This window comes from Brassica oleracea, chromosome C3 (genome assembly GCF_000695525.1).
Source record: "Brassica oleracea var. oleracea cultivar TO1000 chromosome C3, BOL, whole genome shotgun sequence".
In the NCBI taxonomy this organism is placed as follows: domain Eukaryota; kingdom Viridiplantae; phylum Streptophyta; class Magnoliopsida; order Brassicales; family Brassicaceae; genus Brassica; species Brassica oleracea.
In genome coordinates this window covers 21,591,226-21,604,737 of record NC_027750.1, presented here as the reverse complement: position 1 = coordinate 21,604,737, position 13,512 = coordinate 21,591,226, and the positions used below count along the sequence as shown (strand labels likewise).

At 39.3% G+C, this 13,512-nt stretch overlaps 3 protein-coding genes across 6 annotated transcripts; 1 reads left to right on the top strand and 2 right to left on the bottom strand.

Moving 5' to 3' along the window:
• Positions 1-1,656, top strand: LOC106328495. Of its 3 annotated transcripts, none has more exons than XM_013766945.1 (3): positions 1-85; positions 448-1,153; positions 1,274-1,656. In XM_013766945.1, exons 2-3 carry the CDS (start codon positions 449-451, stop codon positions 1,379-1,381), a joined length of 813 nt encoding a protein of 270 aa, XP_013622399.1. In that variant the 5' UTR covers positions 1-85; position 448; the 3' UTR covers positions 1,382-1,656. The 3 variants fall into 3 exon arrangements, with proteins under 3 accessions (XP_013622399.1, XP_013622398.1, XP_013622400.1); XM_013766944.1 differs by having other exon boundaries at positions 1-137; XM_013766946.1 differs by lacking the exon at positions 1-85 and adding an exon at positions 145-266.
• Positions 1,657-1,936: 280 nt separating this feature from the next.
• Positions 1,937-5,225, bottom strand: LOC106328374 (ascorbate transporter, chloroplastic-like). 2 transcript variants are annotated; one of them, XM_013766804.1, is made up of 12 exons: positions 5,012-5,225; positions 4,832-4,949; positions 4,443-4,759; positions 4,249-4,356; positions 4,010-4,165; positions 3,713-3,928; positions 3,407-3,616; positions 3,184-3,321; positions 2,988-3,089; positions 2,702-2,767; positions 2,503-2,587; positions 1,937-2,270 (listed from the first exon to the last, which is right to left on the bottom strand). In XM_013766804.1, exons 2-12 carry the CDS (start codon positions 4,935-4,937, stop codon positions 2,173-2,175), a joined length of 1,602 nt encoding a protein of 533 aa, XP_013622258.1. In that variant the 5' UTR covers positions 4,938-4,949; positions 5,012-5,225; the 3' UTR covers positions 1,937-2,172. The 2 variants fall into 2 exon arrangements, with proteins under 2 accessions (XP_013622258.1, XP_013622257.1); XM_013766803.1 differs by having other exon boundaries at positions 4,832-4,882; positions 5,012-5,200.
• A 376-nt stretch (positions 5,226-5,601) lies between these two features.
• LOC106336322 (probable aquaporin PIP1-4) lies at positions 5,602-7,179 on the bottom strand. The gene is made up of 4 exons (XM_013775119.1): positions 6,772-7,179; positions 6,305-6,600; positions 6,040-6,180; positions 5,602-5,950 (listed from the first exon to the last, which is right to left on the bottom strand). Exons 1-4 carry the CDS (start codon positions 7,097-7,099, stop codon positions 5,843-5,845), a joined length of 873 nt encoding a protein of 290 aa, XP_013630573.1. The 5' UTR covers positions 7,100-7,179; the 3' UTR covers positions 5,602-5,842.
• Between the last annotated feature and the right edge of the window lie 6,333 nt (positions 7,180-13,512).

The window sequence follows — 13,512 nt, the reverse complement described above, 5'->3', positions numbered from 1 at the left end:
AAAACCATTTGCAGAGTAATCGAGGCGGTTTTATTTTCTTCTTCGTCTCTCATCGCAATCATATCTAAACATCTTCTTCGTCTTCGTACGGCTCCTGCACAGTTTGTTTGATCTTATCGCTTCAGTTTATTTCATCTGTGAGATTATTTTATCTTCTATTTCTTTTGTCAACCATCTCTTGTCGGTAAATTTAAAACGATCGATTTGTGTGTTGAGATTTTGATTTTATAGCTTGATTGATTGGACGGTTTACTCCTATGTACATGGTATGGTATGGTTTCTGAAATTCAGAATCAAACCGGATCTCTTTTATCAGTTTATGTAAATGAATATTCTCATTCATGAAAACATGTCTATCAGAAATGGTATTGTTTGTTGCTTTGTAGTATATATATGTTGGATGTCTGTGACTTTACTGACAAACTGTTTTTTTTTTTTTTCTTGTAGAATGGCTGACAAAGAGGAAGCATCATCAGGTGGCGACAACGCTACTCGTGGAACTGATTGGGAAGTTGTTTCACTCACTGCTTCTGCTTATGCCGCTTCTCCTGGTCCCAAACCAGTTGATGATGATGTTACTACTCCTCCTTACGAAGCAGAGACGACGACATCTCACCCTCTGTACATGTCTCGCCACTTTGCTTTCCCACCCTCTGAAGAACAACATCAGACCGACATACCTAGTGAGAAGAAGAAGATGGATTCTGAATTCTCTATAGAGCAAGAAACCGGAAAAGAAGATGGTGGAGGTTTGACCCTAAAAGGCTTAGATTTAGCCAAGGATGATGATGATTCTGATGAGTTTGACTTTTTCCAAGAGGGCAAAGGCAAAAGCAACATTTACGTGCAAGATGAGAGAGCTTTTGGTGGCGAACACAGCGACCCTATTCATCAACAAACCGACGTCGCTCCACCTGAACTGGAAGAGGAGCATCATCAAGTAGCAGCAGCAGCAAACTCCCCACCACCTTGCGAGCCTTGGTGGAAAAGAAGCGCCGCTTCTTTGATTTCTCAGGCGAAAGAAACCAACACAGTTTGGTCCATTTTCATAGCTGCTGCTGCTGTCATGGGAGTTGTGGTTCTTGGCCAGCGTTGGCAACATGACAGGTGGCAGGTTTTGCAGCTTAACTGGGAATCAACCATTGGTAATGAGGTATAGCTTTGAATCATTTTTTTTTTTTTCTCACGGTCTTGACTAACCCCATAAACGATGTATCTAATGCATATAAGCAGGCCCTCAAGTCCAATTTTTTTTTTTTTTTTTGGGTTTCAGAAAGCAGCTGGAAGACTGATGGGACCCATCTCTCGACTGAAACAAGCATTTGTCGGGGGGCAACGACGGGATTCTTTCATTCGGGCCAGTTCCCAAAACGACAGTTAAAACGAACGAAGGCAGACGATAAAAAAAAGTTGATTTGGTTTGATGATGACGATAATAACAGTATGTAGTATGCGACTCTTTGTGTCCGAATGCAAGTCTGGCGTCGAGAAAACATAAAGATAATGATGGATGATGGTATGTAAAGTCTTGTTGTTTTATATTTTAATGTTTCGGTCAGGTTTGTGATGTGTGTACATATGGCTTTCGGTTTGTTCTCAAGTGTACGCTTTGCTTCTTCCTTTTTATTCTATTTAAGGATTTGGTTTCGGTTGTTAGTTATTGGTTTCACGGAATTACAATATGTGTGTTTAAATGTCGGAGATTTAGCTAGCGGTCATGTTTACCTATTTTGGTAAAGACTTTAAAACATACACAGAGATTCACCTAAAACCTCCTCGTCAAAACCTTGCTAACTGGTAGTTTGGTTGGTTCATACACGTGTCAAACTTGAATTCATTTGCGAACTGGCACTTCTTTTTCTTTTCATTTTTGCTGTGGGGGAAGATAAAAGTAAGAATATTGGTCAAGTTTGTTGTTAGCGCTAATACGCTAAAAAGGGAATATGCATAACTGGTTGCTGTTTCTTTTCTTCTTTATGTGAGCTTTACATTTTAAGTGTTCTCCTTCCCCATCGAATTGTAAGCTTTTTAAAAAGTCCCAAAAAATAAGAATACATTTTCTTAACAAACAAAGGCAACCACTTTCGCTATTAGATCAAATTTTAAGCAAAGAAAACATATAAAGAGCTTTCCTCACACCAACTGGCTACTTTGTTCATCAGCGGCTGCTGGCTAGTCGAGAACCTTCTCTCCGGTTGCGAACAAGTTCCACACCAGAGTTCCAATTAAATACAGTCCAACTGCTACTTTGAACACATCGTCCCATGAACCTATACATTCAGGTCCACTGATTATATAATACGGTGAATATCTTTATTCGATCACCAAGAGCTAAATTAATTCTACAACTTAATGAAGTAGATATCTGCTCAACTTTGGATAATATAAAATAAACCCAACTAGATCCGGATCATGAATAGCAGCTAGTTAATTAATAATAGAGTCGTCGGGAATCTATATCATTGGGAAGAATGTGAATCATATAATTATATATATAGATACCTCGCTGGAGGATGTAGCCAGTAGCTGCAGTGCCAAAGACACCAGCCAGGACTCCTGCTGTGTTTGAAAGTCCCAAGAGTACACCCTGCGAGAGGATCCACGTCAACATAGTTAATGACAAACATTTCATTTTCACGTTTAAAAATGCTTACTGACAAAAAAAAAAAGTATTAAAAGGAGAAACTTGATGTTATCTCACAGCGTAGCGTGGGCCAATGTCTTGATGATTAGAGTAGAGACCCGACTGAGAGAATGCATCCGCGCCCTGTTTGGGGACAACATAAGTCTTTATGTTAGAGCTGTAGCTGGTTCTTAAGTGAGACAACTGTCAGACATTTTGCATTCATATTTTGTTCAGTTTATAGTTGTATTCTTAGAAGAATAATCTTGTGTCGGCAGGTGTACAAGTCTAAAAATGGCACCATAGCTTTTAATACATAATAATACTATGGCTCTTTTGAATAACTATTATGATGATGTCATACCTGACTGCATGCCATGCAGAGAACGGCCATTGCTGGAGTTTTGACACGGCTCAGCTGAGTCAGGAAGAAGGCAGGACCCAGAAAACCAATTGATTGCATGATCTGACACACCATTGAAGAGAGTTTATGAGACTGAGAGCATCAGAGAACAAGTGTTGTGAAAAGACATGTAAAAATGCAAGAATGTATGTCTTGCCTTCCTAACGGATGTAATAGAAAGACCTCTGCTCACGAGAGTATCAGCAATCCAACCTCCAACATTAGCCAATACAGCCATTGTAAACCATGGTAAGACGCATAGGAGCCCTGACTCAGTCAGGTTGAACTTCAAGACCTGAAACATTGTGATCAAAATACAAACAATACTTTTTTTTTAATTTGTTCGTAATATGTGGATTAAAGGAAGTTGAAGTACATGCCTGATTGTAATATGTAGGCATCCATGTCAATAGTATGAATGTTCCCCAATTATGGCAGAAGTGAGAAATTATGAGCGCCCAGACGGGGGGTTTAGACAGAATCAGCTTCCATGGAATGACTGTAACAGGTTCCCGTGGTTTGCTACCTCCGAGTATAATCTTCTTTTCTTCTTCACTTAGCTCAGGGTCATCTTTGGGAGAGCTATATGCCTGAGAGGAAGGAAACAAAAACAAGTGTTTTCGAGGTTTTGCAGATATCCGAATCTTTGGTCTCATGTCATGGAGAAGAAGAGTTTCAGTTCATACATATTTAAGCCATAGCAGAAACCAAATACTTCCAAGGGAGCCAAACGAATAGAAAACTGATGGCCATCCGAAATTTTGGATAAGCATAGGAGAGAATCCAAGTCCAGTAACAGAACCGAGATACATGCCACTATAGACAAGTGCAAGCGATCTGCTTCTCTCTGAGACAGGGATCCATTTAGAAAGCATGTTGTTCATCGCAGGCATAGCAACACCCTAGACAGTGAGAAAAAAGTGTACAGGTCTGAGCCGACAACTATAATTAGGAAGAGAAAAGGAAGTAGAGAAGAGGCGAACCTCGCCAATGCCCATGAAAGCCCGCACGACAAGCAAAAAGGGGAGACCAAGTTTCGCAGCAATAGGAGTCATAACGGTGGCAATGGACCACCAGACAACACCAAAACCTAAAACCACCTTCCCTCCATACTTATCAGCCCAGATACCTCCCAGAATCTATACTCAAGAGAAGACAGAGAAAAAGTTGAGGCTAAAGTTTGACCCTCTCTGGTATAGAGCAGAGAGTGTTGGAACAAGACCTGGGTAAGCAAATAGCCCCAGAAGAAGGAGGACTGAATCAAGCCAACAGTAGCACTGTTCCAGTTATATTGTTGAGACATGGGAAGAATCGCAACGCTCATGTTAACCTGCCACGAAGCATGTATCTCATTTAGTATTTAGTAAATCAGAATACATGGGTTCAAAACTTGTTCAAAATACAGAGACGACTTACACGGTCCATATTGCAAAGAAGAAAGGAAGCAAAGCATAAGAGCACGATCACCCAACGCCTAGGAAACTGCTGCTGCCACCAGGAGGCGTTCCCTTGGACTAAAATAGCTTCCGCATATGGCAGTGGGTCAATGGCTCCAGCTCCTTGGGACTCCTCAGAAGATTTGTAGGAAGCACGAGATGTGTTGTCCTTAAACCTAAATAGTCTAGTGGGTAGAAGGAAACATCGAAAACCTCTTCTGCTGTGTCCAAGTTCATGCTGTAATGTAGCGGCTTGCAGAGATGAAATGTGCCTTTGTTGATGAGAAGGGCACAATGCTACAAATGAAGCATATAATAAATTAGGTGGCATCAATCAATCAAGATTGATTGATGGGATGGTACAATTACCATTTGATTTTCTATGACAGAGCTCCTGAGAGAGCATGGCCCTGTTGTTGCCTACAAATAAACCCAAAACAAGGATGCTTACGAAGAACTGTACCCGCGCGTGCATGGATGATGAATACTTGACAAAAAATGCACAATCAGACAACTGCAATCTGAAGCTTTTTAAAAACAATGAGATACCTGAGCCGATGAAGGAGCCCAAGTTCCTGTTTGAAATCAACCCACCGATTGCCATCCTGCTGCAAGTAAGTGAGAGAGGCAGAGAGGCTTCTGCAGCCTTATTCGATGAAAGCGGGAAGTTCGCTAGTGGCAGTAGTAGCCAGCCATATGGTGGAGAGAGAGAGAGAGAGGGTGGGTCGATATTGTGACACGTGGCTCTTCATCTTCTTCTCGTTGGTACCTCCCTTGATACTTTACGAATTTACCCCCGAGACTTGATTTGTAGAACCCGTGGGTGGCGTGGGGGTATTCTTGGAAGTTGCGGCCGAAAATATCTGAGCTGTGTTGTTTGTTACATGCACCTTTTTTTAGGAGGAGGCAGAGACAAAAATAAAGCAAGCAACTTATTCTCACAATAAGCCACTGGCTTTCTTTTGGGCCGCCTACACTTTTTCGATTTCGGCTTCGCAGCATAAGTAAGGCCCAAGATAATTGAATGAATCACCGCATAAATTAATTATGCTTTTCTAGGACGGACAGATGCACTACGTTGAAATTATAATAGAAACCCCAAATCATTTTGAGATGCAACACAAAGAACAGTGTCGAAGTACATTGCAAACCAGAGATGATTAACAACTAAACAACACATAGAACAACCCAATGTACTTTAAAAGCATACAAGAAATTCACAAAATCCCAAATAGACTCTCCTTAAAGAGAGTAGTAAGTAGTAAATACATTGCAACACACAAAAGCTACATAATAAAAATAGTAAGCAAGGACATTGTTACACAACGCTAAAGAAGAAATCTGGACCGTTGAATATTTATTTTGTTTCATCATCATCCTTCAGCTCTTGCTCTTGCTCTTGCTCTTGAAAGGAATGGCTCTGATGACAATCGTGTGATACAGTGCTGCTAGAGCTGCTCCAATGAATGGTCCCACCCAGAATATCCACTGCCCAACACACGATTAAATTTCAAATTTTCAAAAAATCTTTTATTTCAAATAATTACCAGCAAATAAATGTTTTTAAAGTAACTCACATGATCATCCCAGGAGTGGTCCTTGTTGTAGATAATTGCGGCTCCAAGGCTTCTAGCTGGGTTGATTCCGGTCCCGGTTATCGGAATTGTCGCCAGGTGTACCAAGAACACTGCAAACCCTATTGGTAGCGGTGCCAATATCTACCATTTTTTTTTCCATTTTAATAAACAAAATAAAATTAGCAATTATTAGTCGCGCAAGTACGAACCAAACACTCCTGAGCATCATCAAACCGGGGTAAACCGGAAAAGTGAGATCTCTTACCGGGACGTGCGAGTCACGGGCGCTTCTCTTGGCGTCGGTGGCGGAGAAGACCGTGTAGACGAGAACAAAGGTTCCGATGATTTCAGCACCGAGACCAGATCCCTTGGAGTAGCCAGGAGCGACAGTGTTGGCACCGCCACCGAGAGTCTGGTACGGCGTTGGCTGGAAACCCTTGACTACTCCGGCACCACAGACGGCTCCGAGACATTGCATAATCATGTAGAAAACAGCTCTGGTCAGAGACAACTTCCTAGCCAAGAACAGACCGAACGTAACCGCAGGGTTGATGTGTCCACCTGAAACATTAAAACACACAAACATATGTTACAGAAACAACAACAAAGATTCCACCAAGACACATCAAAAGAGCCAAACTTTTCTAACAGATCTAAAACCAAATTACAGAGAAACCAACACAAGAGATATTCCGTAGGCTGCAAGTAATCGAAAAATGGAGGAAATATTACCTGAAATTCCAGCAGTACAGTAGACGAGGGCAAAGATCATGCCACCAAAAGCCCAAGCGATGCCTTGGATTCCAACAGAGGCACACATGTTTGGTGCTCTCTTCACTCCCATTACTGTCAACACTGTGATGTAAAGGAAGAGGAAAGTAGCTATGAACTCGGCGATTCCTGCTCTCCAGAACGACCATGAGCTCAGCTCTCCCGGCTCGAACAGTGGCGCAGGAGGTGGCTCCTTGTAGTCCTTGTCGCTCTGAGCTGACGTACCGATCGGCTGCCTCTCTGGGAACTTGTTAGCCCCCACTCTCACATCCTCTTCTTTGCCTTCCATTTTCCTCTCTAGAAAGGTTAAAGTGTTGAGCTTTTTCTACTTCTTTCTTCTTGTGTGTGGAGGAGAGTGTCTGGTGGATAGAGAGTGAATTTATAGAGGAAACAATATTAAAATGCCCTAACGTCTACAAACATTTATTTCAATTTTCTTTTATTTTATTTTATAAGACAAGACAGAAAATAAAATAGTATAACAAATAGTTTTATTTTTGTCAATCAGTAATAACAAATAGTTATCCAAAGATTATCCTCCTCTCTCCATGCTCCATCAATACAACATACGGTCATATTATCCAAAGATTATCATGGATCCTCGGGAACCTGTTGAGTAAAACCTTGTTGTCATTTGTCCAACAATTGTGCCTCAGCCCAAATCACACTTTCTACTTCGGCAATTTGTAGTATTTCCTGTGGATTTCCATTCTTATTCCTATAAATATTTTCATTTCTATTTTTCCAAATATACCATAATATCCAAGAAAAATAGCTAAAATCACTACCTTTTGAAAGTCTCCAGAAGAGGTAATCCATACTGGTGAAAACTGAAGAGGAAGGAAATAGTCCAGGAGTGGAAGGGATCCTAGACATAGCCCAAGTTTGCAGTGCTGGTGGGCATTCGAAGAGAACATGGTGAGTAAACTCCTTGTCCACCCCACATATGCTACACCTTAAATCACAATCCATCCCTCGAGATTTCAGATTCTTGGTGACAGGTAGTATACCCGATAATATTTGCCACACAAAATTTTTCAGCTTCGGAGGACATTTCAATTTCCATGAAAAAGCTAATAAAGGTTGAATGTTTAGACCAAAATCGTCTTGTGCCTTCTGTCTGAAATTAAAATATCTATTTTGAAACCTAACTTAACCGAATATTTACCAGGTTCTGTGAAATTCCAACCATATGAATTTGGCCTCTGACCCCTACTAATCGTCAAACCTCTAATTATTTTGACATCATCAGAATGTATGTATGCATTAAGCAAGTCCACATTCCATGAGAGATATGCCGGATAGATAAGATGTTCCACCATTATTCACCACATTTGTTTATTTTTAAGAAATCATAGTTTGTGTTTCAAAAAAAAGAATCATAGTTAAATTGTATAGCAAACTCATACTAATCATTATTCACCACATTATCGTGATCGTACAGGCCAAATTATTTATTTTGCTGCCTGTTTACAACAGGAAATGCTGGTTACCATACTTATATATTCTTCGTTTTGTTAATTAATGGACTGATCTCTCTATACATTTTTTGTCAACTAGTCTAGTGCTGTTCTATTGATTATTTATGATGTGACTGGGTGAAAATATTTAATAATTATGTAAATTTAAAGTCTGGTAATTTGTATTAATAAAGTTAATGAGGGAGGAGACCGGAGAGACCTCTGGAACATACCGACGTGCTCTGGTAAAAAGACAAAAATCTGACCTGTCTTTTCTTTTCTTCTTTCAGATATTGGGTCCACTTTGTGGACGGTAATAAATCGATAAATTTGGACGATCCCAGTAAAGCCCAGCAGTTGCTATGGTAAACAAGATATATAATTGAAAAAAAAAATTGACTCCAACGAAATCACTTATTGGACCGTTGGAGAAAAAAACTGCAGCTTTGTGAAGATTCAGATTCTTTCGATACTCGTATACAATATACTTAAAATTTCCCATATCAAACACATCAGCTACCCCTTCCAAAATATTATTATAGTAATAACTAAAAAGGTTACAAAAATCACATGTTTGTTACTAACTATTAGGTGGATGTCCATTACATCCATAAGCCCATGTTCTAGAGTATTTTGAATCCCTAATGTTATATCTCTATATATTGTATCGTGACCTATGGAAGAATAAGATTAATCAATTTCTCTTTTCTCTTATTTACAACACGTTATCAGCACGCTCTAATTCTAGCTAACTATACATCACATCATTAATTATATTAACATAATAATAATAATATTACAAATTTTTATTTATTAGTTAATCAACATTAACTTTGTACCAATTATAAAATCAAAATATAAATAATCGGGTTTTGCATCTATATTATTAAAATTGAAGTACATTTAAAAATTGTTTGAAAACAAAGATAACAGTATAAAAAAGAGTATAAACATTGATATCAGTATAAAAAAAGTATAGTGACCTTTTAATAATTTCACTTATAGAACTAATATTATTTTCAACAGATTTATTACATTTTTTATTTCCTTATTTTCATTCATCTTAACTACTTTATTAATTATATTATTTTAACAATACATCACATCATTAATTATATTAACATAATAATGATACTACAGTTTTTTATTATTAGTTAATCAACATTAACTTTGTACCAATTATAAAATCAAAATATAAAATAATCGGGTTTTACATATGATTAAAAGTTCGGTTTAGTTTATTTTACTATTTTTATCTTAATTTCAGTTGGTGAAAAATTACGTAACCAAACACATAATTCAAAGACATAGTTTATATGAACAAAATAATAATTTAAATCAAATAATAAAAACGAATTGCGTATATTGTCACTTAACTTTTCGAGCCATATAACTATTTTACTAAAAAAAAAAAAAATCACTTAATTTAGGCAAACGCATAAAAAGAGTGTTTTTTTTGTTTATAGAATCAGTTAAGCGTGGACACTCGGGTACCCATCCAAGTATGAATTGTTTCTTTTGGGTATCATATATTTTTTGGGTTTGAAATTAGAGGTCTAGCTTGGATATTATAAATTTATGTATGGATTTGGAGTTAGGTCTTCTTAGATGGTTCGGTTCTGATGTATCAGAACCTAAAAAATCAAAATAACCAATGTATTTGAACAGATTTGGAATATTTGTACATAAAATAACTATATTACCGGGTTCAATCTTGATTTTTTGAATACTATTAATTATATGGCAAAACATCAAAAATGTATAACACTAATCACGAAAAGTAAATATTAATTTATAAAAATGAAATAACTAATATCTACGCGTGGTGCGGACCAAGTTCTCAGGCAAGGTTATAATCATAATACAATTATTGGTTGTTGCGTGCAAGTAGATAAATTTAATTTTAATTCAGTTTCCAACATTTTGTGCTGACATGTAAAGTCTTTGAACAGCTCAGAGACACTACTAATCCTCAAATTTTCCAATTTTAACTAATTACTATCAGGCTGATTACTATATATCTGTATTTATTTATTATAGGTTAACTAGTGTTGTGAAAAAGACACCATTGTGGAAAGTTAATGAGACGTATTCTTTTTTGTAACGCAACCACAATGCACAGTCAGCTACCGTCCAGCCAACATATTTTTGGTAGAAGATAAAACTAGACCCGTTGAACATGTGTTATGTTTTATTGGGACGGTCCCGACCAAAGCTTTCATGTCAATGTGACATTACATATCACCCCTTCATTAAATTATAATGATTATTATTATGTTAATAAAATGAGATTAACAAGTAATAATTGCTTAATAACTTGTGATTTTTGCAATCTGTTTTTCTTTGTAGACCAGGTTACATAATACATACTATTTAGAAATTTTGGTGTTAAACTGATTTTTATTGAATGGTGAAAGATGTTAAGGAAAGACTATAGAACTCTAAGGATTTCTATGTAAATACTCAATAGTGTGTATAATCCTACTTTATATCATGTATAAATACTTTCCGTATACTTAATAAGAAAGTCATTCAGCTTATAATCTATATAGTATCAGAGCCTAAATAAACCTAGCCGCCTCTCCTTTCTTTTCAAAGTTTTCTTTTACGTGTTCATCATGTCTGATAACACCAACTCCCCTGTTTCAGCCACTGAAATCATCACTGTCTCAGCTACCTCGACCATTTTTAATGTCAATACGACAAATGTAACCAAACTCACATGATCTAACTTCCTGATGTGGAGAAGACATGTTCATGCTCTCCTCGACGGCTATGATTTGGCAGACTACATCGACGGTTCTACCGTCGCCCCCTCTTCGATGATCACAACTGATGAAGGGATCGTCCCCAACCCCGCATATGCGATATGGAAGAGACAATACCGTCTCATATACAGCGCTCTTCTAGGCGCGATCACCACTACCGTTCAACCCATCTTGTCTACGGCGTCGACTGTGACACAGAGATCTGGATTACTCTCTATGACCTACGCCAAACCGAGCCGAGGACACGTCAAGCAGCTTCGTCAACAACTACATAATTTGAAGAAAGGCAGTAAGTCGATCAATGAATATTTTCAAGGGCTTACATAGGTCTGGGCATTTTACCCGGACCCGAAGACCCGAACCGGAACCGACCCGAAAATACAGGTTCGGGTCCGGGTCCGGGTCCATGCTAAGTACATATTGGGTCAGACCCGTTCGGGTACCCGAAGTACCCGCAAATAATTGTATATACTAGGTATATTTGGGTGATTGGGTATATTTTTGGTATTTCGGATTTTTTTAAAAGTTTCGGGTTTGGATTTTCGGGTATAATTGTAGGTTTTTGGTGAAATTTTAGATTTTTAGAAAATATAATTTGGGTATTCGGGTAAAATTCGGGTATGTTTTGAGTTTTCGGGTCTGATTTTGGATAAATTTTTGGGTATTTTTGCGGTTCTTCGGGTATTTTTAGAGTTTTCGGGTCCAGTTCGGGTATTTCGGGTCTATTTCGGGTCCTAAATACCCGAACCGACCCGGATCCGAAATATACCCAAATATTTTGGGTATTTTACGGGTATTAAAATTATAGACCCGGACCCGACAAGACCCGACCCGGAATCGACCCGAAAAGTTATAGGTACCTATATGGGTCTAAATTGCTAGGACCCGAAGGACCCGGATCCGATAATACCCGACCCGAACCCGACCCGAAGACCCGGATGCCCAGGCCTAGGCTTACAACTCGATTTGATGAACTTGCCTTGCTCGGAAAGGCACTTGATCATGAAGATCAAATAGAGTTTGTTCTTGATGGCCTCCCTGAGGATTACAAGACGTCTGCTGATCAGATCGAGGGACGTGACACTGCTCCATCCTTGGCTGAGATCCATGAGAAACTTCTCAACCAAGAAGCCAAACTTCAGAGCACTCCAGTCTCGACACACTCTGCTCATGTAACCGCAAAATTTGCAAACTCTCGAGGTTCTGGCAACAATCAGAATCACAATCAACGACGCGGCGGTTATCGTGGGAACCAGAACTGGCAACAACATCAGCTAAGTCCCACATCCAATCAGTCCACACCGCGTGGATACCAGGTGAGATGTCAGATATGCAGTGTCTACGGTCATAGCGCACGCAGATGCCCTCAACTTCATGGTGCTGGCTCGATGCAACCAGCTCAACAAGGATACATTCCAAGACCTCAGACATGGCAACCAAGAGCCAATGTTGCACAAACTTCTCTCTACAATCCCAATTCTGGTGGCTTGACAGTGGCACAACACACCATCTGACATCGGATTTAAATAACCTTGATCTTCATCAACCTTTCAACGGAGGTGAAGAAGTCTCAATTGCTGATGGCTCAGGTCTGAAAATCACACACATTGGTTCAACTTCTATCCCTACAAACTCAAAATCTTTGGTTCTTAAGGATATCTAATGTGTTCCGAGTGTTAGCAAGAATTTGATCTCAGTTTATTGTCTATGCAATGCTAATCAAGTGTCCATGAAATTATTTCCTGCTTCTTTTCAGGTGAAGGATCTCAACACAGGGGTCCGGTTGCTCCAAGGATGCACAAGGGATGATTTGTATGAGTGGCCGGTGTCTCCTAAACCCTCAGCCTGCTATGTTACCTATCCAGACACCAAAACCACTCTTTCGCAAAGGCTCCAAAGACTTGGCCATCCATTTTCCTCTACTTTAAAACCCGTTGTTTCTGCTTTTTCTTTGCCTTGTTTCTGTACTTCTTCTGTTGTTTCTCCTTGCAATGATTGCTTACTCAATAATTGTAAATTGATATCTTGCATATTCACATTGTTTTATCCATTTATTCATGTGCATTTTCATCATATAGATTAGGATTAAGCCATGTCTAGGTTGCATTTTGCATACATATGTCTCCATTAGGTATTGGAGTACCACATGGAGTTCCTGGAGATATTTGAGTACATTTGGAGCTCAAGGGAGGTGATTAGAGGTGATTAGAGTGATCATTGGACGAGCAATGCATGGGAGCGACCTACCGGAGCGACGCCATGAACTCGCTCGCCATCTACGCTTCGGAGCGACCTCCTAGAGCGACAAGGCGAAGTCGCTCCAGCTCCTAGAGCGACCTCACCGCAGCGACACCCAGAGGTCGCTCGGGTTGTGTCGATTTGAGAGCGACGAACAAGCCGGGAGCGACCTCCTAGAGCGACACCCTAAGGTCGCTCGCGTCTATGGTTTCTGAGCAAGCCGGGAGCGACGTCTT